This window comes from Fistularia commersonii, chromosome 28, assembly GCF_037954325.1.
Source record: "Fistularia commersonii isolate RoL2024-O1a breed Wild chromosome 28, RoL_Fcom_v1.0, whole genome shotgun sequence".
Classification (NCBI taxonomy): Eukaryota; Metazoa; Chordata; class Actinopteri; order Syngnathiformes; family Fistulariidae; genus Fistularia; species Fistularia commersonii.
Genome location: NC_141311.1, coordinates 13,300,477 through 13,326,438, shown reverse-complemented (window position 1 = coordinate 13,326,438; position 25,962 = coordinate 13,300,477). Strand labels below are relative to the sequence as shown.

The 25,962-nt window shown below is 41.5% G+C and overlaps 2 protein-coding genes across 4 annotated transcripts; one reads left to right on the top strand and one right to left on the bottom strand.

The window, feature by feature from the left end:
- Window positions 1–536: 536 nt before the first annotated feature.
- Window positions 537–23,845, bottom strand: hectd3 (HECT domain containing 3). 3 transcript variants are annotated; one of them, XM_086175429.1, is made up of 20 exons: window positions 23,793–23,845; window positions 13,752–14,179; window positions 10,677–10,930; window positions 10,148–10,283; window positions 9,596–9,717; window positions 8,136–8,249; window positions 7,927–8,009; window positions 7,670–7,835; window positions 6,031–6,112; window positions 5,176–5,358; window positions 4,931–4,983; window positions 4,681–4,849; window positions 4,168–4,281; window positions 3,967–4,056; window positions 1,667–1,873; window positions 1,430–1,559; window positions 1,218–1,292; window positions 1,002–1,083; window positions 838–909; window positions 537–723 (listed from the first exon to the last, which is right to left on the bottom strand). In XM_086175429.1, exons 2-20 carry the CDS (start codon window positions 14,103–14,105, stop codon window positions 639–641), a joined length of 2,571 nt encoding a protein of 856 aa, XP_086031555.1. In that variant the 5' UTR covers window positions 14,106–14,179; window positions 23,793–23,845; the 3' UTR covers window positions 537–638. The 3 variants fall into 3 exon arrangements, with proteins under 3 accessions (XP_086031555.1, XP_086031554.1, XP_086031556.1); XM_086175428.1 differs by lacking the exon at window positions 23,793–23,845 and adding an exon at window positions 14,491–14,627; XM_086175430.1 differs by lacking the exons at window positions 13,752–14,179; window positions 23,793–23,845 and adding an exon at window positions 11,049–11,230.
- LOC147217684 (uncharacterized) lies at window positions 16,639–19,987 on the top strand. Its single transcript, XM_086175427.1, is given in 3 exon segments — window positions 16,639–17,856; window positions 17,859–18,044; window positions 18,047–19,987. Coding segments are annotated over 3 exon segments (3,231 nt in total). The 5' UTR covers window positions 16,639–16,640; the 3' UTR covers window positions 19,876–19,987.
- Window positions 23,846–25,962: the final 2,117 nt, after the last annotated feature.

Below are 25,962 nucleotides of genomic sequence, written 5' to 3'. Positions count from 1 at the left end.
ATTGCTGGTCTCACCTGTCTTGTAAACCTTTCCCTTTATCCTGGCTGATACTCTTTTTATCACACATAACCTCTGACTCTTTTCTCCATCTGCTCCACCATGCATTAACTAATTTCTTCACTTACACAGATACATATACAGTACATAATGAATACATAAATAAGGCTGTCAGTTTGATATTTTGGAGATGAATAGGGCACGTTTCAGACTTTGTATCTTGTCACTATTGCCAGAAATGGCAGCGCTATAAAACAAGTACACTGAATTGTGGGTTGACTGTTGATGGGCTACATGGACTTGCATTTACTGCCTGTACTAATGAGAACCTACATTATTAGAGACTATAAATGATGTAAACCTATTACAGATCAAAATCTCTATGGAGCAGCAATTTTTTTATCTCCCGAAAAACATGTTGGCCACTGCTTCTCTGCCAGGACCACAGGTTGGGCGAAACTGGCGTGCGCCAGGGCCCGCTGGCTGCCAATTCAATAGACCTAGCCTAGGCCCTAAATGTAAATCAAGATGTCATTTAGGTCTGTCCCATTGTTTTTTATTACATAAAGATGAAAATGATGCTTATAAAGTTGTCAAGATTCATTTAATCAAAACTGAATAATAAAATTTGACGAAACAGATCACTCTTCCCAAGGGCTCATGTCTGTATCAATGGCTACACAGTTATAGGCAGCGTAGCGGAGCTTCTCCTCACAGATCTTTGCGCTGCAGAAACATCAATTGGAAAAGAAAATAGAGTATAATCATTTTAAATTGTAAAATTTTTGTGATATATTGCACCAAAAAAAATAATACAAATATTAAAAAAAAACACAATACCTTGGATAGTTGGGTAAGTAAAGTGTGCTGGAACAGGTAGAGGACTGTGGAAGTGCATCAGTTGTTTCAGAGCTGCACGGGAGACAGTGTGTGATAATCACTGTAATAATTCTTTGAAAGTTCTCTTTGCATATGAAAGATTTAGTAGGTTATTTTGCACATACCCTTGTTTGTCAGGGAAGATGTAGATAGGGGCAGGAAGACGGCTTCTGCCTGTTACAAATCTTAGGAATCTGCTACGGTCCTCTAAAAAAATAGAATTTACAGTAATTCTTTTAGGCTCAACAATTAAAAGGCACAAAGTAATTTTTTCAACTACATGTTGAGACCAAAAGTCATTAGGTTATGAAAAATACTGGCTCACAGAGTGTTTTACAGACCATTAGTAAAGTTTGTCAATGCTTCCCACAAGTACTGCACCCTGACATCACTTTGTTCCAGGTCTTCATAGCGAGCTGGATGGAAAAACATTGATTATGTCGACTCCTTTGCAGAAACACACATGAAGCTTCAATTCCTCATGTGAAGTTTAAAACGATAGTTTACTTTAATTCTTTGAGTCTTATTTTACATCAATTAGCTCGGCACTCACTGAGTCGTTTCAGTGCTTCCACTGTAATCTCAGGGTCCCCACAAACTTTCTTTTCCACTTCCTGCCATGTAAGCAAATCCAGGACAGCCTGTGGAACCACCTTGAGCAGGCCTGCTTGTATGGCTTCAATCTACAACCACCAATTGATAGATAATGTTGATGAATTAAAGGTAGCGGCGAAACAGAATTCTAAATAAAAGGGCCGTTAACAAGGAGTGAAATAGAAAACATTTTAACCTGCTGCTTGCTCTCATCCAATCGAGCCTTCTTTACCAGGTGAATGAACTTCTTACGGTCCTCATACCCAACAGCCACATTACTGCCCCCAGGGATGAGCTCCACCATCTGTCCATTGCTAAGTGGGGTAGTGTAAACAAGCTCCTCTCCAAACCTGAACTCAAATGTCTCCTGGTCCATATTTTCCATGGCATCCAATAAATTTACCTGAAAAAACAAAACTCTTACTAAAAACAAAGATGACATATTATGTCAACAAAGAGACCATTATATTTAAGTAATTGATAGGGTGTAAAAAATATGAACTCCATGAAAAAAAAAACTGTATATGGTCTTCAGGAGCTGATGCTAATGTTTTTTGCCTGTTTGTACCATTAAACACAGTTTGCAGGTCTTTGACCCTGTCATTCATGTTTAAGACCAAGTTTGGCTAATAAACTCCTCCTCTAAGAAATAGCTGAAATGCCATGATGTCTTGATTACAGTATCTTTAAATGAGTAGGAATTCCAATATTCTTTACATCAATAGACAAACACATCACTCTGAAAGTCTATATTCATTGACCTATACATCTATATATAGATGAACCTATGTAAAGGCTCATATATATTCAGGTTGATGGCAGTCTAGGACATATAGGACTGTCTCAGAAAATTAGAACATTGTGATAAAGTTCTTTATTTTCTGTAATGCAATTAAAAAAACAAAAATGTCATACATTCTAGATTAATTACAAATCAACCGAAATATTGCAAGCCTTTTATCATTTTGATATTGCTGATTGTGGCGTACATGTTAAGAAAACTCAAAATCCTACCTCAAAATATTAGAATATTTCCTCAGACTAAGTAAAAAAAAAACCTTATAACAGCAAAACAAAATCAATCATTTGAAAATGTCCATTAATGCACTCAGTACTTGGTTGGGAATCCTTTTGCATGGATAACTGCATCAATGTGCCATGGCATGGAGGCAATCAGCCTGTGGCATTGCTGAGGTGTTATGGATGCTCAGGATGCTTTGATAGCGGCCTTTAGCTCATTTGCATTGTTGGGTCTGGTGTCTTTCAGCTTCTTCTTCACAATACCCCAGAAATTCTCAATGGGGTTCAGGTCAGGGGAATTGGCAGGACAATTGAGGACAGTAATGCCATGGTCAGTACACCAGTTACTGGTGGTTTTGGCACTGTGGGCAGGTGCCAGATCATGCTGGAAAATGAAATCATCATTTCCATAGAGCTTTTCAGCAGACGGAAGCATATAGTGCTCTAAAATCTCTTGGTATACAGCTGTATTTACTCTGGACTTGATGAAACACAGTGGACCAACACCAGCAGCTGACATGGCTCCCCACACCATCGCTGACTGTGGGAACTTCAACTTGGATTTTGCTCCTCTCCAGCCTTTCTCCAGACTCTGGCGCCTTGACTTCTAAATGAAATACAAAACTTGCTGTCGTCTGAAAAGAGGACTTTGGACCACTCTGCAACTGCCCAGTGCTTCTTTTCCATATTCCAAGTCAGACGCATCTTCTGTTGTCTTGAGTTCAGAATTTGCTTAACCATGGGAATACAGCTATTGTAGCCCATTTCCCAGACACATCTGTGGACAGTGGCTTTTGATACCTGGACTCCAGTTTCAATCCACTGTCTCTGAAGCTCCCTCGAATTCTGGAAGCAGCTTCACAATGCTGCGGTCATCTCTCTTGGTTGTGCAGCGTTTCCTGCCACATTTCCCCTTCCAACAGACTTTTTGTGAATGTGCTTTGAAACTGCACTCTGTCAACAGCCTGCTCTTTGAGAAATTTCTTTTTGTGTCTTACCCTCTTGATGGAGGGTGTCAATGATGGTCCTCTGGACAGCAGTCAGATCAGCAGTCTTCCCCATACTTGTGATTGGTGTTTTGCAAGGCTCAGGAAACACTTGCAGGTGTTTCGAGTTAATTAGACAATTCAAGTGATTAGTTGAATAGCCTACTAGTATACTTTTTCATGATATTCTAATATTTTGAGATAGGAGTTTTGAGTTTTCTCAAGCTGGAAGCCTTAATCGGCAATATGAAAATAATAAAAGGCTTGCTATATTTCAGTGGATATGTAATGAATCCAGAATGTATGACAATTTTGTTTTTTAACTGCATTACAGAAAATAAAGAACTTTATCACAATACTCTAATGTTCTAAGACAGTCCTGTAAATATTAGTTAATAAAGAAAGACCATATAGCTTTGCCATTCCTTCCAACTCTGAATATTATTTTTTGTACTGTTTAAGGATTGTGTGATAAATTGAATGTCCTCACAAGTACAGAGTCCACAGCAGGGAAATCTTTGTCCCAGCTGACCGCTTCTGCAGTCAGCTGCTTCCACACCAGCCCAGGTAGGGCCAGTACCTATAGATTGAGCCAAAGATAAATCAAATCGATTTCAAATCAAATAATTTTCTAAGCTAAACATGTTAAAAACCTAACTGAATCAAGTGTTTGATCAATAGAATTACTCACCAGGAAATCTTTCCCCCGGAGTGAAGCCCCCATTAGCTGACCAATCCACTCGTACTTGTGAAACTCCCTACAGGAAGGGTTGGGGACATAGTAATCTCTGGCCTCCAAGGAGCCCTGTGAAAATATCAACAACCAACTATTATATCCTCCTGTTTAAAAAAAAAAAAAAAAAAAAAAAAAAAAAGATGCATGATTTGTAATTCATTGTGTCAATAAAGTGTCACTGTCATTAAACAATTTGCCTCAATCTGTATGACTGCAGCAATACCATCGTTTATGCAACCTAAATGACCTTTAATCATCTATAACTACAGTTTGATCACAAAAATGGTCAGAAATCTAGAACAAAAACAAAGGAGCTATGGCCAAAAAGGTTGCTATTTTCTAGGTGTTAGAAACCATGTGGGTTTTCATTTTCACTTTCATAACTGACGTACCCTCAGTTTATTTTATCTTGTTTAAGTCCATGGACTTGTACAGTTCAAATTTAGCCGCCAACAGGTGACTGATTACCTGGTTGGATGCTCGGCTAAAGAAAGGCAGAGGCATTGGACACTCGGCTGAGCTGGGGCAAAGCTCCTCAGACATATCTGCCAGGCTGTCCCGAAACCCACCACCCTGGTCAATAATTCCCTCTGCGATGAACTTACACTCCCACCACTGGTCATAGCGAGCAGGCCATCTGACAAGAGGAAATACTTTATTGACTTTAATGTTAATTAATGTCAACCGTATTTAGTGATGGAATGTTAAACCATTACACCTATAATCCAAAGTCTTCTCAAGTTTGTCAGATGGCTTGAGACCTTCATATACCTTTGAAGAGAATAAAAAAAAAAGATTTAACAGTTGCATTCATAACATAACTATCGAAAATGTTTGATAACTCCGGCATTAGATTATTTATATGTGAACAAATAGTGAGTGGAGTCAGTCGTGCTGGAAAAGTAAAAAACAAAAAAAATCAAGACTACAGTGCATGTTTTCAAATGAACTTGATGTGCTCACTTGATTGAACACAGTGTTCTTGCAGCTGGGGTCCAATGTGGAGTTGTCTCTATGTTCCATAGCCAGGCGTCTGTTGATGTAAAGGCGAGGCATGAAGTTTGGCTTACTGGTCTCTGAGTCCTTAAGACACTGCGTTATGAGCGCCGAGCGGCGTTTGGATAACAGCAAGAACTGCTTTATGCTCTAGATGGTGACAAGAGAAACAAATTGATGTTGTGGGAGTATTGCTACGAACAAAAACAATAATGGTAAAGTAAAAAGGATTAAAAACTTAATGAAATGAACGATTTTCATACACTCAACATATTTTGCCTCATTGAATTTTCACTGGGCTGTTAAAATTGGACTATCTTTTTTTAAAAAGGGAAGGCAATTTTCCTAATTCAATTATCATTGTTGTGTCCACGATGAATCCTTTTTTTTTATTTCACACTGGAACGATTGCAACTTTATTTTCATGCTTTATTTGAATAATAGCTGCATCATTGGTAAATTTAATAATGGACTCTCGTGTGAAGAAATTATGGACTGATTTTCAGTATAATGGCACAAGTCACTACAAAAGATGAGTCACCTGTTAGAGAAAAAACAAAAAAAAACCATTATGAATATTTTACTGTACTTTGACTTTATTACTAAAATTTAACTTGTCATGACTTGTTCTGACCACATTCACAAGGTTTTGGTTCATTGTTTTTATCAATGACTACACTGAAAATAATTTCCCCTTTTCTTCATCATAAATAGAAAATACAAAAATCAAGTACATCACATTAAAATAAGTGTCAGCTTTTTTAGTAGTTAGCATTATTCTTATTAAAAAAGCATAGTGCAAATTTTACAAAGTTTACACACTTTGATATGGTTGAAGGTACCAAGGCAATAGTCCCATGCTGGCACCAAGTGTGGAAGCACACTGTCCAGGAGGCAGATAAACCTGTAGGGAATGTAAACAAAGCCTTAGGTTTCTTTGAACAAATTCAGAATTTCTTCTTTCAGTATTGATACAGGTTAGCATGTTAGACATGAAATATATATATGTAAACAAACATAGATCTCTTAGATAAAAGGAAGTACTTAAGTTCTACTTTTTTGTTAGAAACTTCTTTTTCATTCTCAATTTGAGTTTTTGGGGGGAACTTCTGCTGTTTTTGATCAACAAATTTCTAGCATAAATATCATGGTGGATTTTAACTATATCTTTGTACATTTGTGTGAGTAAATGTCAGTTTACCGGTAAACATGACATTTTCCAATAATTTTGAAAAATTTCAAGGAAATTGGAGACAAAGACAACCATCCATCTATTCATTTTCTGCTTCTTTGGCCACTTATGCTGGGGGAGTTGAAAAGCCTAGAATTTCTCGGTCATTTCATCGATCCAATGTGAAAAGGATAAATGTTTTAGCGGCGTGAAGCTCATTAGCCCTCCCCCCCAAAATCCATAAATTAGCCGCATCGTTGCTTAAGTGAAAAAAGTCGTGGCTTATCGTCCGGAATTTACAGTAATAGCCATGGGTGAAGTTAGCATCGTAGAAGGACTGGTAAATCAAGAGCTTTGCTTTCCAGTTCACGTCCTTCTTTACCATACCAGATCAATGCAGTCTGCATCACTGCATCACACATATAATAATTTATCCTATATCAATCCCCGTGGGGAAATTCGTTCTGCAATTATCTGCTTGTCGATCTCCTGCTCCATTTTACCCTCACTTGTGAATAAGTGCTTAAGATTAAGATAAGTGCTCAACAATTTCCTTCGGGATAAATAAAGTTGTTCTCATCTCATCTCATCTCATCTCATCTCATCTCAAGATCTTCAAACCCCTCCACTGGGAGCAGGATCTCATCCTGGACCTGGAGAGGGCACAACACCTTTTTCCAGAGGAGTACCATGGCCTTGATTTTGGAGGTGAAGATTCTAATCCCAGCTGATTTACATCTGGCTGCAAACTTCTCCATTGAAATTTGGGTATGAAAGTCGGCTAAAGCCAACAGAATCACACCATTCATACAAAGCATAGACCCAATCCTGAGGCCACCAAACTGGCTTCTATCAAAGCCTCAGCTGTGCCTGGAAATCCTGTCCATAAAGGTTATGTACCTGTACATAAAGGTTATGAATCGGTGAAGTGCAGCCCTCATAGAGTCCAGCCCTTTCGGAATACAAATGCAACCAACTGCAAAGAAATATGCGGAATGGCCCATATCAGGTGTTCCGGTACCCTATATTCCCAGAGAACCCTCCACACAACTCTCTTAAGGAAGGCCTTTAACCATGTCCCTCAGTCTACAAAGCATAGTGGACTGGTTGCGCAACTTTCCATGTATTTCTAGACTAAGGTTTTCTTCTTTTTTCTTGAAGACATTTCACTTCCCATCCAAGAGGCTTCATCAGTTCACTTCAGTATATAATATACATTGATACATTAGCCAGCCTTGATAAAACTGGTGCAAGAACTGCAGATGAATGACATCCAGTATTGAGGCCTACCTCTGAATAATAAGTGCACGGCGATACAAGACATCGGGCAGGGTGCCTTGCAAACGAGGGTACCGCACCAGGTTTGAGGACTGGAAAACATCAGCATTCAGTCCAAGATCTCTTTCACAAGATGATTTGATCTTTAATCCTCGGATTCTGACATCAATCCCCTCATCTGCAAATGACAGAGTTGCTATTTCCATTTGTTTTGTCGGACAAAACTTATGTTAGTTAAATAACTGGACAAACTACTTCTAAAATCTTACCCCTACATTCTTCAATTCGGATCTCAATGACAGGCAAGTGAAACGACATATCCTCCAACACACAAACCTCACCAATAAGATTACTGGAGATGAAACAAATTTTCGTCAGCAACTAAATGTAAAAATATTTAGCCTTTTATCACAAGGTGCATTCTGTTTTATCATTTGAACCCCTTGTCAGTGAACAAACACATTGTGAAAAAGCTCACTCATCAATGGTGACATCGCTCAGCTTTTTTAGATTGTCTCCCTCGCCTCCATATACTGTGACCCTCTTGGGCATGTAGTTGTCATCTGTTGAGTCCACTGTCAGTACCAGTTTACTGAAGATCAAGGAAAAGCTCTCCGTTAAAACTTCTTTTATTCATTTCAGTAGTTTACACATTCTTTTTGTATTTTTTAAAATTGGGTTTGTTCTAAATATTGAAATCAACTTCTAAGATCAGTACAGTTGAACTAACTATCTGGTTGCAGTTCAACTTTGAATTTTAAACTTTTCGAAAAACATTCTATTGTACAACATAGTTATGTTTTAAATCATATTGTGGTTAGCACTACCATTTCCTTGTTCAATTCCAAATTGTGCCTTTCTGTATGAGATTTACATGTCCTTGTCAATTCACGTTTCTTTCCCACAGTCCAAAAACATACACAGGGTTAATTAAGGATTTAATTGTCCAGATAGATGAACGACAGATTGAATTTTCTATCCCTTGATATGTGGTATTGTGATTGACTGATGACCAGTCAAGGGTGTACCCTGACTATTGCAGAATGTTAGCTTGGATGGGCTGTAACCCCAAGTGCAGGATAAGCAGTATAGAAAAACACTGAATCAAAGTTTTAGAAAATGAATGACTTACATTATAAAATGTAAAAAACAAAAAACAAAAACTGCATTGTATTTAAATAAATATATTTGCTATTAAGTTTAGATATACACCCTGATGTCCTCCTTGTAATTCCTTGTCATACCTTTTTTTGTTCTTGGATGCTTTTGCTAAAAATGTCAAAAATAGTAAAATGTCAAAATTAATTACGTTTGGTTTACAGAAGTTTAAAATGTAACACAATTCAAATAAAGTGTGACGCATTAGTAAATATCCTGTCCATGTTTCTGTAGTCATTAAAAAGTTGTATTTTGCTGTCCTTTCGAAGATGACTGTCATCAATGAAATCACAAATCTTTAACCACATATTAGTCACATCATGAGTTGTTGCTATTGACATTGAATTTCAGCAGTGCATTTGAATGCCTTAGTATATGATTTTTAATTATAATATTACAATAGTATATTGGGAAATATATTTTAAATATCAACACCTAGTCCTACACAACAGATCTGAAGCTGACTGACTAGTTGAAAATATGATTCAAGCTGTTTTAAGGCAAGAGAACTTTCACACCAAAGGAAATAGGAATCTTCATTTTGCATATGGAATGCTTAACTTGCATGTTCAAAAAAAAAAGAAAAACATATCACTTCAATTTCTATGCAAGTTAAGATTTCCAGCCCAATAATACTCAAGGTATACGTGAACAGTTACTATGCAACGGTGAGGAGTAAAACTGTTGAAAAAAAAGACTTCCATTTCGGATGTTGCTTGAAGCTGACTATAAAGAGAAAGGCAAAGAAAAAAAAACAGTAATTAATGCTCAGTTACTTACTTAACTATCGTGCCTCTTTTCATGTGTAGACGAATCCAGTGTTGTCCCTGCATTCCATCACTCTCCCAGTATGTTTCCTTGTCACCATCTGTCAGACAGGTCGCACCGCCACTAGGGTCCTCCTGGAGGCAGTTTTTAGAAGTTTTTAAATTGCTTTCCAAAGACATTTACATTATTTATTTTTTTTTTACCTATTATTTGATTCCAAAGCATCAGTATTGAGTGTGATAGTTTATTCGGGGTGGAAGGTACATCATTTCATAACAATGTTATCAGACTTTATTTGATTGTTCTCATGCATTTTTTTTGTTAAGTCAACATTATTCCTGTGCATCGTGTATTTGCAAGTGTATTTGCAGTCCCTATGTCCTCTATTGTAAGTCGCTTTGGATAAAAGCGTCTGCCAAATGCAATGTAATGTAATGTAATGTAATTATTCAAAAAGACTTGACAAAGATAGCTATGACCAATACTGCGTGCAATGTCCTAAAAATCAGGAAAAGAATTTCTTTAAAAGGATTCAGTTTTCTTTGGAGATAAAGTGTTCCTCACCGAACAGGAAGACACATCAATACTGGTCACACACTGCTTCACACTACCCAGGTTCTCATCCTCCTTCCCTATGTGGTCATAAAAATAGTGCACCAGGTCCTCATCGCATTCATATGTCCAGGTAGGAGGAACATACCTGAATATATAGTGAGAGAGTCTGTAATTGCTTAGTGTACTATATCTGTTCCTCTAAAATGGAGCTGATATGCAATATATTGATACATAGAAGAATAATGATTTTCTTTAATCAAGAAACATAATTTTGACCTGTTATACATTAAATGAAATTTTTTAAAATTTTGTCATCAATTTACTTGCATTTAAAGGACTGTAAAAACACCCTGAAAACTTTTAAAGGGTATTCGATAAAGAAGCTGAAATCATCTATAAATGACCAAGAAAGTAAATGTTAAATCAATGATGAAACATAAATAAAATTGATATTGGAGACATAAGAAAGACACATTTTTTCAAATTAAACTAACTTACAAAGATGATTTGACCCCCCTGACAGAATATGCTGCCTCACCTCAGCTTCTTCACAGCAGCGTCATCACACTCTGCAACCTTAGGTTTGGAGCCCATATGCACTGCATTTTCCACATCTACTACGTGCTCCCACCTATTGCAGGCTTTATGGTCAAAGCCAAAGAGTAGGTGTTGTCTGCTCACAGTCTCAGATGACTCTACCGGCACGAGCCGGTCACCTCCCTCTGTGTGCTTACACACCAAGATCCAGCCCTCCTCTAACTCCTGACCCAGATAGTGTTCCTCCAGCTGTTCCTGAATAAAGACATGAAACGCCTTGTCTGTCAAGATTTTGTGATTAATAATGATTTAAATATTAATTTCAGGCATGGGTACTCTCACAGGATTATTTACCATTGGACAACATCATTACCTGTGACTTAAATTTGTTGCACGAGGGACAGCAACCTAAAATTATACATTTGTGTAATAAAATGAATACCGGTACATACATCTAAAGATACTAGCAGAACTGACACACAGACAAATACATTTTAGCATGCACAGCTTTTTTTCAAACACCAAAATGTCAATGGCCTCCTTCATTTTAAAATTGAGTGGGAGTCATTTCCCCCCTTTTTCATCTCTGCACAGTAGTTTGATGATTGAACTTTCAAAATCCAGATTCTTAGCTAGCAACAAGATAAAAAAAAGCAATATATAGGATATATATATATATATATATATTTGATATAATATATAGCAGGGGTGTCAAACATACGGCCTGCAGGCCAGAACCCGCCCGCACGGAGGTTTGATCAGGCCCACAGGATAGTTTGAAAGTGAAAAAATGCATAAAAGACAATGATAATTTTTTTTAATAAAATGTAATTCAATAATTTTCCGCTGGGGTCGCACTATTTTGGTCAGAATGGAAGACAAGCCGCATCAGTGAGACAGACCAATCACCGGACGTTATCAATGCGCCATCTGCTGCTTGTTACGACGTTGTTTTTACCCTGTTCTCTACCTACCCGCTACTCCCTCATTAGCCAAAATGTTGTTATCAAAACATAGAAAAGTAGAAAAAGAGTGTAGAAGTTTCAAAGAAAAATGGACTACGTCCTATTTATTTATGGAGACACACGAGAAACCTTTGTGCTTGGTGTGTTTGCAACAAGTTTCATTATTTAAGGAATATAATATTCCGCGCCACAACAAGACTCATCACAGCAAAAAAAATGATAGCTTGCAAGGATAACTGAGAAAAGATAAGATCAACGAATTGCTGGCGGTTTCAAGAAAATACCAGTCCACTTCCACCGATAGCCGAGAAATCAGTGAAGCAGCGGTAAAAGCCAGCTACCTAATTGCTAGTGAAAATTTGCAATTTAATGTTCGTCACCAGCTTCACTACAAAAGAGAATGGTGGAATTCTACTGATCATGCAACTCCATACATTTTCAGTATGTATTGTATGTGCATGCATGTTTCATGGATGAAGTTTACACATTTACAGGACAGGTGAATACTTTCTTCCTTACACATTTGATAGCACTCTCTTTAATTTGTAAGGTGTAGGTAGGGATTCAATTTAGCTTTCCTATGCTCATGTGTAAATGGTTTAAAAATCCCTTTTTTTAATAAGTGCTTTATAAGTAAAGTGCATTACTTTATTTTTCAATACCAATTACCAATGTTTAAGTTTTGTGCCTCTGTACAATCAGTTGGGATCAGTTGCAATGCATACATGTGAATGATAGAAGTAAATTACACGTTTGTGTAAGGAAAAAGGAGGTGTTTCATGAAATGTTTTATAAAAAGATTGTTCATTAAATTCCAAGATTTTCCTAATGTCCTTGTACTTCTTCACACTGAAACAGAGGACAGATATGATATTTTGGTTATTATTCGCTGAGTATGCTGTAATTTTAATGGTCCGGCCCACTTGACATCTACCTAGGCCAGGGGTCGGCAACACGCAGTTCAGGAGCCGCATGTGACTCTTTCATCCTTACACTGCGACTCCAAGTGGCTTGGAAAATAAATTATAAATATTTAATTGAAGTGTATTTTATTTGTGTTGGTTCCTTTTTTAAATTTTAGTTCTAAGATTGACGATTATTGTGATCTTAAAATGTTAGAATAAAATTACATTTATTATTTTCCGCTGCTCAAAATAAACGTCACACTCGCGGAAGGCGGTATACCCGCCAGCCGGTATAGTCCCGAATTGCAAATGCTGTGCGCAGAAGTCCAGGAGCAGAGGTCCCATTAACCAGATAAAATAAATATTTATAAAGATATTTTCCAAATATTTATTTTTTATTGTTTACTGACACAGTGATTTTTTCCCCGATTTATTTTTAAAATTCAGGTCAAGGCTACGCTACACGCTCTGAAAGCCCAAAGCTCAAAATGTTCAAAATGAGTTCATTCCATAAATAGAATTTGATTTTTTCTGTAGCACTTTGTGGATTTCAAAAGCAACACACTACACACTTGTTTATACAAAGTGTAAATGACATAAAAAGCGATATATACAGTGTTACCTTTATTTTAGATGTCAAAAATTATTTGCAGCTCCCAGTGTTTTCTTTTCCATGGAAACCGGGTCCAAATGGCTCTTTGGGTGTTAAAGGTTTCCAACCCCTGACCTAGGCCGTATGTGGCCCTCGATGAGAAATGAGTTTGACACCCCTGATATATAGGATTCCCGACTTTTACACTAGCAATTTTTAATCAACATAAATTTCTGATCTGTAAAAATGACAGATAGACTACAGATAGATAGACTGACAAATAAATAAGATAGACTTGGGAGAATACTTTGCAATATAATTTCAACTACTCAAAAGTTTTAGAACAGCCAAATATTAAGAGAAGCAGGGTGTAGTTTGAGAGAATTGGCATGTTGTCTGAAAAAAAGAATACAATCACAAGTTTTAAAACTGTGGTGGAGGATGCACAATAAGACAGTTACAAATACAACTACTCTTACACATTTGGCACTGTTTCAGCCACTTAAATTAAGGTCACATGAGCTTATAAAGTTCATAGGCGTTGTAAAGATTGCAGGTCAATCAGGGAAGTGTGTTGCCGAGTGGCAAAAAGTTGTGACTGAATGAAGTCTTACCTTGCTGATTTTGACCCAGAGGCCTTGGCTGTTACAGTATTCCTCACCAGTTGTACGGATACAGGTCCCTTTTTTAGGTTCAATGTTGTACTTACATAGTCTCTTATTGAGCACGGTCGGATTTGGACTGTCGAAGACGGGCAAGACAGTCTTCCCGGCACTGGAGCCTCCCGTAGAGGCCCCAGAGGTGGTAGAGGAGGCGGAAGATGAATCCTTGCAGATTTTATAGCAAACTTCTTTCTGCACGTAACATAGACTCTCTGGAAGGGGCTCGCTCTTCCTTAAACATTCGATGCACCTGTTCACGAAGCGGATGCGGCCGAGCAGTAGGTGAGGGCTGTCACCCAGTGACATGATGGGGAATGTAATGGCGAGGAACACCTTGCATTACAGAAGTGTCCTGCCTTTGTTTTGCTGCTGAGATGCGCCTGTTAATAAAACCACACAAAAACGAACATTCTAGTGTAGACAAGGACTCGCTTAACACAGAGTGCAGTCAGTATAAGCAGTCAGATCCAAGAAATTGCTTTTATTGGTATACATATCCCAGGTTGTAAATGGTTAAAATGTTAACCAGCAAAACGTCACATTGAAAATGCACTCGCCGCAATGTTGGCTAATATTGTGAGCTAAGTAAGCTAATACCGTGTTGCTCATTTTCCAGGCCTTCTGAAACAAAAAAAGCTATGAAATCTTTGTATATTCTAAATAAAGTAGTAAAAAAATATATTTGACTTACCGCCACTGATATATAGCGTTTCTTTTGGAATTACTTTTTCGAGTCGTTTATTGCTGTAAATTCAATGATCGAGCTCACAAACCGGAAAAGCTTTGCAGTTTTGACCTGCTACGACTTCCGTCGTTTGTACTTAGAAGTAAAAGCTCTAAGTACAAGGTGAGGTGATTCGGGCACAGGAACTTACAAATGAAACATTGTAGAAGTAAATCGAGAATTTTTATCCTCTGTTAAATGTATAAAATGTTAATTTCTTTATTTAATTCCCGACATAGTTTTTTTTGGAGTTCAGTTCTTTAATTTGAAACACCGACAAAATACAACTGGAACTTGAACATCCGGGATCATCTATATGTACCACGCGCCCCGACCGTTAGTTCCATGGGCTGAGAGACCACGCCCCTTTGTGTCCACCACAATATAATTAAATTATTTTTACGCAATTTTCATAATACATTGTTTGGTGCCTATCAATTATTCATCATTTGTTAATTTCAAGTTTTTTTTATGTTTCTCAATTACGTTTTACATTTGTATGTAATTGTTTTGGGGATTTTTAGGTACTTTTTACTCTTGTGATTCTCTCAAACAAAAACAATAATAATTAATATTGTGATTCCAATCATAATGAGGCAGCGCTAGAGGTCAAAGAGCTGACGTCGCTGAGGTTCTCTTTGGGAGGGACTAGGATGGATAGGATCAGAAATGATTCTATCAGAGGAACAGCACGTTGTATGTTTTGGAGAGAAGGTCAGAGAAGCCAGACTGAGATGGTTCGGTCATGTACAGAGGAGGGATAGAGAATATATTGGTAGACGGATGCTGGAATTGGAGCTGCCAGGCAAGAGGTCTCGAGGAAGACCAAAGAGAAGATTTATGGACGTAGTGAGTGAGGATATGAAGGTAGTTAGTGCGAGAGAGGAGGATACGGAGAATAGGGTTAGATGGAGAAAGTTGATTCGCTGTGGCGACCCCTGAAGGGAAAAGCCGAAAGAAGAAGACACTCTAACACAGTACATATCATCTGTATAGTTAATAATATAGTTTTTCATGTATTTATACTTACTGTGAAACCTGGGGCTGTGTTGATTAACACAAAAATGATATCCTGGCAGTCATGGCAGAAAGACACACACAAAGCTCTTGCTCAAGCTTTACAAACTGGCAGTATTAATGTTTCTGCCACAGTGTGGGTGGGCAAACTTCTTGGCTCAGGCGCCACATTGATTTCTAAAATTTGACGGGCCTGGTTACCACAAGATGGTACATACCAGACTAATCTGACATTTGCTTTGAAAATAAAACCAGTTTGGAAAACAAAACCCCAGAAGACTCTGGGGTTTGCTTGCATTTCATGGACAAACCAGTTTTTCCCTTGTAGCTTCATGTCTAGCTCATTCATGTGTGTCAGTATGTTCACAGTTAAGGGTAAATCAGTGATTTTCAACCTTTTTTGAGCTGCAACAGTTTTTAACATTTACAGAATCCTGGGGGACACCAGCAACAAAAATTACACAAAATTACACTCTAACACAGTACAATGCAGTCTCAGAGCGGGACTGGCCCGTGTCTCCCCAAGCCTGCCTTGGGGGGGGGACGGAGCAGTGTCTCCCTGTGCCGGTCCCAAGCCCGGATAAATGCAGAAGGTTGCGTCAGGAAGGGCATACTGCGTAAAACTTTTGCCAAAACCAAACATGCGAATCAGCCATAACCATATCATACCGGATCGGTCGTGGACCGGGTTAACAACGACCGCCATTGGTACTGATGACCTACAGGGTACTAAAGAAAATTGGGCTACTGTGGGTCAAGGAACAAGAACAAGAAGAAGAGGAGGAGTGCGTGTTTGGAAGCAGAGAGAGAGGAGGAAAGGAAAGAGCCTTGGACTGAGAGTAGGGACTTTGAATATCGGGACTATGACAGGAAAAGGTAGAGTTGGTCGACATGATGCAGAGAAGGAAGGTGGATATACTGTGTGTCCAGGAGACCAGGTGGAAAAGTAGTAAGGCTAGAAGCTTAGGAGCAGGCTTTAAGTTGTACTATTATGGTACTGACAAAGACAAAAATGGAGTAGGAGTTATCTAGAAGGAGTTCGTTAGGAACGTCCTGGAGGTGAAAAGAACCCGCGGGGTCTGAAGATCCATCAGCCCAAGATGGGATGCTTGGCAAAAATGCAACCAGAGCAGCGCACAAAGAACTGCCTCAGCGAGCGGCAGGAGGTGACAGGAGGCGACGAGCCCCACAGTCTCCTCCAACGACGTACTGCGGAGGACCTTGGTGAAACGCAGGAGGACCCGGGCCAGGAGTCACCCCACAGCACCCAGAACCTCCACGCTCAGGAAGCACAAGCGCCAGACACCCCACAACAACAAAAACGGGTCAAGTGGCCTCCAGCCAGCAAAACAAGTGAGTGGCAGAGGTTCGATGACAATCTGGATGGTATTCTGGAGGCCACAATAAAAGGAGGGGCTGACAGGAAACTCCAGATAATGGCCACCATGGTTATCAGCCTCGCCACAGAAAGGTTTGGTACAGAGGAGAGGCGTGCTGCTTTAACCCCATACTCCAAGAATCACAGGGCAGAGAAGATAGCACAGCTGCGTCGGGAACTCAGGGACTTGAAGAAACAGTTCTCGGTTGCAAGTGAGGACCTGAGACCGGGGATGGCGGAAATTTGCGGCGTCCAGAGGAAAAAGCTGCTCACCCTTAGAAGAGCTGAGTGGCATAGGAGGCGGGCTAAGGAAAGAGCTAAAAGGTGCACAGCCTTCCTAGCAAACCCCTTTGGGTTCACCAAACAGCTGCTAGGTCAGAATCGCAGCAGCCACCTAACCTGCACGAAAGAGGAGGTAGATACCTACCTTCATGAAACATACAGCAACGCAGTGAGGGAGGAGGACCTAGGAGAATGCAGAGAGCTGATCCAGCCACCTGAACCAGCTTTTGAGTTTCACACCAAAGCCCCCAGCTGGAAAAAAATTCAGACTGTGGTCAAGAATGCAAGGAACAACTCAGCACCTGGACCCAATGGAGTCCCATACCTGCTGTACAAGAGGGGCCCCAAGCTCCTTCAGCGCCTGGGGAAAATCATAAGGGTGATCTGGAGGAGGGGGGAGGTTGCCCATCAATGGAGGTCTGCAGAAGGGGTGTGGATCCCAAAGGAAGAGAAGTCTACCACCATTGAGCAGTTCCGAACCATTTCACTGCTCAATGTCGAGGAAAAGATATTTTTCAGTATCCTCTCCCGCCGACTGTCCGACTATCTTCTCCAGAATCAATACATCGATCCTTCTGTGCAAAAGGGTGGGATTCCAGAAGTACCAGGATGCCTGGAACACAGCGGGGTAGTGACACAGCTGATAAGGGAGGCTCGAGAGGAGAAGGGAACCTATCTGTGCTTTGGCTTGACCTAGCTAATGCATATGGCTCCATACCCCACAAGCCGGTGGAAGTGGCATTGGAACAGCACCACGTCCCATGTAACATCAAGGCCTTAATCATGGACTACTATAACAGCTTTTACCTGAGATTTTCCTCTGGAACAGTAACATCAGAGTCACATCCCTAGAGAAAGGGATAATCACTGGATGTACCATTTCAGTGATACTCTTTGCCTTGGCTATGAACATGTTAGTAAAGTCTGCCGAGACAGAGTGCAGAGGGCCCACAACCAAGTCCGGGATCTGTCAGCCCCCCATCAGAGCATTTATGGACAACCTGACGGTAACAACTGCGTCAGTTCCAGGATGCAGATGGATCCTCCAGGGCTTGGAGAAGCTCACCACCTGGGCACGCATGCACTTCAAGCCGGAGAAATCCAGGTGTCTAGTCCTGAAGGGTGGAAGGGTGACCGACCGGTTTCACTTCTCCCTGGGAGGCTCCCAGATCCCATCAGTCATGGAGAAACCTGAGAAAAGCCTGAGCAAGATCTTTGACTGCTCCCTGAAGGATACAGCCTCTATCAGGGCTACCAACAATCAGCTGGAAGGCTGGCTAACAGCAGTGGACAAGTCAGGTCTCCCGGGGAAGTTCAAGGCATGGATGTACCAGCACAGTATTCTGCCCAAGATACTGTGGCCCTTGCTTGTCTATGAATTTCCTATATCCACCGTGGAAGGGTTTGAGCGGAGGGTCAGCAGTCACCTTCGACGCTGGTTGGGGCTTCCCCGGAGTCTCAGCAGCATTGCCCTTTATGGCAATAAAAACAAGCTGACCCTACCAATCAACAGCCTTACTGAGGAGTTCAAGGTCACCAGGGCAAGGGAGGTTCTCCAGTACAGGGAATCAAAGGACCCAAAGGTTGTTCTAGCCGGCATCATGGTGAGGACAGGCAGAAGGTGGAAGGCGCATGAGGCGGTGGACCAGGCAGAAGCTTGGCTGTTCCACAAGGAGCTTGTGGGGTCTGTGGCAACTGGTCGGGCAGGCCTGGGAATTATTCCGACAACGCACCTCAGGAAGTGCAAGGGCAAGGAAAGGCAGGACCAGGTCCAACTCGAGGTGCGGGCTGGTGTCGAAGAACAGCGTGCGAGCCAGTGGGTTGGGCTAAGGCGGAAAGGTGCATGGACTAGATGGGAGGAGGCCATGGACAGGAAGATCTCGTGGATGGAGTTGTGGAAGGCTGAACCATTCCGTATAAAATTCCTCATCCAGTCGGTCTATGATGTCTTGCCCAGCCCGTCAAACCTCTTTCTTTGGGGCAAGGTTGAAACTCCATCATGCACATTGTGCCAGGGAAGGGGAACTCTGGAGCACATCCTTAGCAGCTGTCCAAAAGCACTTGGAGAAGGCCGCTATCATTGGCGCCATGACCAGGTGCTTAAGGCAATTGCTGAGTCCACCCACTCTGCCATTGACCACAGCAAGCGCTTCCAGCCACAGAGGCAGGGTGTGACATTCATCAGAGCCGGGGAACAACCTCCTCCCCAACCAAAGACCCAAGCAGGACTTCTGGGAACTGCAAAGGACTGGCAGCTAAGGGTGGACCTCTGCAAACAGCTGAAGTTCCCTGAGGACATCGTAGAAACCAGCCTAAGACCAGACATCGTCCTACATTCAGAGTCCTCCAAGCAGGTCATCATGCTAGAGCTGACTGTGCCCTGCGAGGAGAGAATGGAGGAAGCCAGCAGAAGAAAGGAGGAAGAGTATGCTGAGCTGGTGGAAGACTGCCACAACTGGGGGTGGCATGCACAATGCTTGCCCATTAAGGTCGGGGGAAGTGGCTTTGCAGGGAAGTCTCTCTGCAGGGCCTACAGTCTCCTGGGCATCACAGGGGCACGCAAAAGGAGAGCCATCTGTTCAGCGTCAGAGGCTGCTGAAAAGGCATCCAGATGGCTCTGGATCCAGAGGGACAAACAGTGGATGAGCGCTTCTTGGACGCAGGTTGGGAACTGATCACTCCTGGCCGGGTCGCCTGGGTGAGGGGGTCTGAAGTTGAAAGACCCGAAACCCCCCGTTACCCCAGGTACTATCACTGACGATGTGTCCAAGAAACTGCATCACAAGATGTATCTTAAAACCGTCAGATAGACTTTTGAGTCTGAAACTGGAAATTGAAGGTGTGATGCTCAATGTTGTTAGTGGCTATGCCCCACATGTGGGATGTGAATCTGAAGAGGAGACGTTCTGGAATGGGTTAGATGAAGTGATGCAGAATATTTCCAGAAATGAGAGAGTGGTTATTGGTGTAGACTTCAATGGACATGTTGGTGAAGGCAATAGGGGGGATGAAGAAGTAATGGGCAGATGTGGTATACAGGACAGGAATGCAGAGGGACAGATGGTGGTAGATTTTGCAAAAAGGATGGAAATGGCTGTAGTGAACACCCTTTTCCAGAAAAAAACAGGAACATAGGGTAACTTTTAAGAGCGGAAGTAGGAGCACGCAGGCAGACTACATCTTGTATAGACGAGGTAACCTGAAAGAGATCAGTGACTGCAAAGTAGTTGTAGGTGAGTGTAGCCAGACACCATAGGATGGTGGTTTGTAGGATGGTGACAAGGAGGATGAAGAGGACAAAGGCAGAGCAGAGGACAAAGTGGTGGAAACTGAAAAGAGAAGAGTGTTGCATGGTTTTCAGGGAGGAGTTGAGAAAGGGTCTGGGTGGTCAGGGTGAGCTTCCAGATGATTGGACAACAACAGCTAGTGTTATCAGGGAGACAGGTAGAAGAGTACTTGGTTTGCCATCTGGAAGGAAAGTAGATAAGGAGACTTGGTGGTGGAATGAGGAAGTACAGGAGTGTATATAGAGAAAGCGGTTAGCGAAGAAGAAGTGGGATACTGAGAGGACTGATGAGAACAGACAGGAGTTCAGGGAGATGCGGCGAAAGGTAAAGATAGAGGTAGCAAAGGCAAAAAAAAGTGCTTATGATGACTTGTATGCTCTGTTGGATAGTAAGGAGGGTGAGAATGATCTTTACAGGTTGGCGAAACAGAGAGATAAAGATAGAAAGGATGTACAACAGGTCCGGGTAATTAAGGATGGAGAGGGAAACGTATTGACAGATGCTAGAAGAGTGATGGGAAGATGGAAAGAGTACTTTGAAGAGCTGATGAATGTGGAGAATGAAAGAGAGGCAAGGGTAGAAGAGGTGACTATTGTAGACCACAAAGTAGCACAAATTATTCAAAGTGAAGTTAGGAAGGCATTGAAGAGGATGAAGAGAGGAAAAGCAGTTGGTCCTGATGATATACCTGTGGAGGTGTGGAAGTGTCTAAGAGAGGCAGCGGTAGATTTTCTGACTAGACTATTTAACAGGATCTTGGAGAGTGAGAAGATGCCTGAAGAATGGAGACAAAGTGTGATAGTGCGCATTTTTAAGAATAAAGGGGATGTGCAGAATTGTGACAACTATAGAGGAATAAAGTTGATGAGCCATACAATGAAGGTATGAGAAAGAGTCGTGGAAACTAGACTGAGAGCAGAAGTTAGCATTTGTGAACAGCAGTATGGCTTCATGTCTAGGAAGAGTACTACAGATGCAGTATTTGCGTTGAGAATGCTAATAGAAAAGTACAGAGAAGGCCAGAGGAAGCTGCATTGTGTTTTTGTAGACCTAGAAAAAGCATATGACAGGGTGCCAAGAGAGGAGCTTTGGTATCGTGTGAGGAAGTCTGGAGGGGCAGAGAAGTATGTTAAACTGGTGCAAGACATGCATGCTAGCTGTAAGACAGTGGTACGGTGTGCTGTAGGGGTAACAGAGAAGTTCAAGGTGGAGGTGGGACTCCATCAGGGATTAGCTCTGACCCCCTTTTTGTTCGCAATGGTGATGGACAGGCTGACAGATGAGGTCAGACAGGAATCCCCATGGACCATGATGTTACCAGATGACATTGTGATCTGTAGTGAGAGCAGACAACAGGTAGAGGAAAATCTAGAGGTAGAGGTATGCTCTGGAAAGGAGAGGAATGAAAGTTAGTTGCAGCAAGACAGAATATATGTGTGTGAATGAGAGGAACTCGGGTGGAACGGTGAGGCTACAGGGAGAGGAGATCAAGAAGCTGGAGGATTTAGAGGCACTTAGGGTCAACAGTCCAGAGCAACGGAGAGTGTGGAAAAGAGGTGGAGACAGGTTTGACAAGCAGGTTGGAATGGGTGGAGAAAAGTGTCCGGGGTACTATGTGATAGAAGACTATCAGCCAGAATAAAAAGGAAAGGTATACAAGACAGTGGTGAGACCAGCGATGCTATATGGCCTAGAAACTGTTACAATGACCAAAAGACAGGAGGCAGAACTACAGGTTGCAGAGATGAAGATGTTGAGGTTCTCTTTGGGAGTGACCAGGATAGATATGATCAGAAATGAGTCTATCAGAGGAACAGCACGTTGTATGTTTTGGAGAGAAGGTCAGAGAAGCCAGACTGAGATGGTTCGGTCATGTACAGAGGAGGGATAGAGAATATATTGGTAGACGGATGCTGGAATTGGAGCTGCCAGGCAAGAGGTCTCGAGGAAGACCAAAGAGAAGATTTATGGACGTAGTGAGTGAGGATATGAAGGTAGTTAGTGCGAGAGAGGAGGATACGGAGAATAGGGTTAGATGGAGAAAGTTGATTCGCTGTGGCGACCCCTGAAGGGAAAAGCCGAAAGAAGAAGACACTCTAACACAGTACATATCATCTGTATAGTTAATAATATAGTTTTTAATGTATTTATACTTACTGTGAAACCTGGGGCTGTGTTGATTAACACAAAAATGATATCCTGGCAGTCATGGTAGAAAGACACACACGAAGCCCTTGTTCAATCTTTATAAACTGGTAGTATTAATGTTTCTGCCACAGTGTGGGACTTTTTCTATTTAGCAACGAGTTCAGTACCAAGGTAGCTAGCTTTGAGGGGGCTCTCATTTACTTTTGTGGGTTTTCTCCAAAACATTGCCTCTTTCTCATTGTTTGTCTGTAAGCGTTCAAAATAGTCCATCAGTTTGTTTTGAACTGAAGGGTGTTACGTTTGGAGATGGCGTCTAAGCGTGCTGGGCACCATGGCGCCATTTGATAGCTTCTCACCACACACCAAGCACAGCGGAGTCAGTGCCATTGCATCCCCGGTGAAAGTGAATCCACCCCTGGTCTAGAGGAACAGCACGTTAGATGTTTTGGAGAGACGCTCAGAGAAGCCAGACTGAGATGGTTCAGTCATGTACAGAGGATGTTGGATTGGAACTGCAAAGCAGGAGGTCTCAAGGAAGACCAAAGCAAAGATTTATGGACGCAGTGAGAGAGGATATGATGGTAGTTGGTGTGAGAGAGGAGGATACAGAGAATAGGGTTAGACGGAGAAGGTTGAGTCGCTGTGGCGAACCCTGAAGGGAAAAGAAGAAGAATTGTGATTCCAATCACAAAAAAACAAGAAAAAAAACCTTGCTTCTATTTACTATTATCATTACAGCTATTACCACAACAATCACTAGTAATTTCTACTGTATATGCACAATCAATGCAACATAACCACGTTACACACACACACACACACACACACACACACACACACACACACACACACACACACAGGAGGGAGAAACTAGTGTGTCACATGTGATTTATTCCTGGATTACACAAGTCAATACGTGTTAGTCAGAGTGGCGAGTGACTGCTGGCAGCCAGACACCGACAACCGCTGTTTTTGCGCGGGGCTCGAGCAGTCAACGTCGACTTGAGCTAACGGTAGCTTTTGCTGGGGCCAGTTAGCCATTACTCTAATAACGTAAAACACACAACAACTTTGGTTCCAACACCCAAAACGTCTCCTTAACCCCATTAACTCACACACTGGTGCTACATATACAACTACCTGGACACTCAACCCACCTGGAATACACAAGTCAAGACGTTTTAGTCAGTGGTGAGTGACTGCTGGCGGCCAGACGCCGACAACCGCTGTTTGTGCGCGAGGCTAGAGCAGTCAACCACTGGCTGTTGTGTTACTACCGCCACCCCCGGTCAAAGTAAGAACTACAACAGGGTCAATTCAAACATTTCCAGCATAGTGTGGCCGAGTGCCATCTGAAATCGAAACAACAATATAACAAAACAAAAACAAAAAACAAATATGTTGGGGGGTGTCTCCATATCCAACAATACAATTCCAATTATCTAAATAGTCTTGGGTGCCACACCCATATATTAAGTGCACAAACAGAAAACTGAAAGAAGGCTTGTAAATAATAAAAGTCATTGTATGATTCCCAAGTATATTTAATTATCTTTCTAAAAAAAAATAACATTAATGGTTCAAAACAAAACATTATTGATTTTTTAGTAAGCAAAATACGGTGTGACACTTTTCATTTGATGGTTGTCAATACAAGTTTTATCATGTTTATTCTTGTGATTTATGATTGGAGACATGGACTTTAACAGCAGATGACTCATCAGTGTTTTCATCATCATTCAGATGTGATGGACCATTGATCAGATAGGGGAGGCTTTAAACGTGCAGTTTTTTTTTTTCCCCTTCTGCAGGGGATGGTCCAGCCCCTTCTTCAGAGATCCCCTAAGAGGGAATTACTGTGTCTTGAGAGACATATTCACAAACAGAGGAATGTCAAGGTCCTTAGCACTCATTCTGCAAACAAGATCTAATTGAAGGCCACATCCTTTGACTTTTATGGACTTGTGCTGCAGCAGAAGAGGACATGAAAGATATTTTACCTCATACCAAAGGTAGAACCTATGAAAGCAGGTGTGAGACTTTCTGCAGCTCTTGATACAGTTCAACAAATGGAAAATGTCTCTGTGCCCAGTGCTCATCTGTTACAATTTGGGGCCAGATCCGTGTACATTGCATCCACCATCAACATTGATACCTACAAATGAAGTATCAATCAAAGATTTAACAACATTCATTCTCTCCTCCAGCCCCACTACAACCCCAAGTGTGGAATAAACAGTCAAGACAATAGTTGGCAAAAAGGAAGATGTCCTTTATTTGTCATATTCAGTTATATATCTCTTGCATTTAACTGTCAACCAGTATAGGGTGTATCCCGCTTCATCCATCGCACTCCTGAGAAGGATAAGCGGCATACAATGGATGGATGGATGGATGGATGGATGGATGGATGGTTCGATGCATTTAACCCATCATGTATGAACCATTAGTTGTGGGCAACCATGGATCAGTTTGGCACATCCCAGGAGGTGCTTCCCCGGAAGCGTACTTTTTCTTTCTGTAAAATGTTTATAAATCCTACACTTATCCTGCACTCAGGGTTGTGGTGTGTCAGGTGTTCCGGCCTATCCTAGCTGCCATTGGACAAGAGGCAGGTTACATCATGAGCCTGTTGTCCTTGATTACAGGGCCACATGTAGAGACAAACAGCCATTCACCCTCATTCAATTAACCTCCTTATTGTACAATGACTTTGGATTGTGTAAGGAAAATGGGGAACCAGAGGAAAACCCACACAGACATGGGGAGGACATGCAAACTACATACAGAAAAGCCCAGTGTCAAAATTGCACCAGGAACCTCTTGCTGTGAGCGGAAAGTGATAGCCAGTGTGCCACACACACTGTACATATTTACCGTAATTAACTTAAAAATGTTGATATGACTCCAAAAGTAACACTGAACATTTCCATGTACCATATATCTCACAATGTCTTTTCAATAAAATGGAGTATAAGCAATTTTCTTGATTAAATACTTTCTGCTTGAGTGAGCAGGCCTGCCCGAGGACAGCACCTTGGAGACCACGACGCAAGCGTGGTAAGTAGGGTGGTCTGCATGCTAGGCTAAAAGCCAGAGCAAGGTGACCACTGCTGCCTAGCCTCCTGCTAGCTAACGTCCGGTCCCTGGGCCCTGGGGCACAAACTGGACGAGCTGAGGACCAGAATCACAACCCAGTGTGACATCAAGGAGTGCTGCACCTTGATTTTCCCTGAGTCCTTCACCTCTCAGACAAAGTCCCTGAATCTGCCACTCAGCTGCAGACCCACTCTGTACACCGAGGGGACCGAACCACAGCCTCCAGTA

Bases quoted from the DNA above. Each gene is read 5' to 3' on its own strand.
- hectd3 (XM_086175429.1), bottom strand. From the start codon at position 14,105: ATGTCACTGGGTGACAGCCCTCACCTACTGCTCGGCCGCATCCGCTTC. The intron at 4,282-4,680 runs GTAATCAGTCAC...ATATTTTCACAG, and splicing joins TTAGCCGAGCATCCAACCAG to GGCTCCTTGGAGGCCAGAGA. The intron at 724-837 runs GTATTGTGTTTT...ATGTTTCTGCAG, and splicing joins TACTTACCCAACTATCCAAG to CGCAAAGATCTGTGAGGAGA.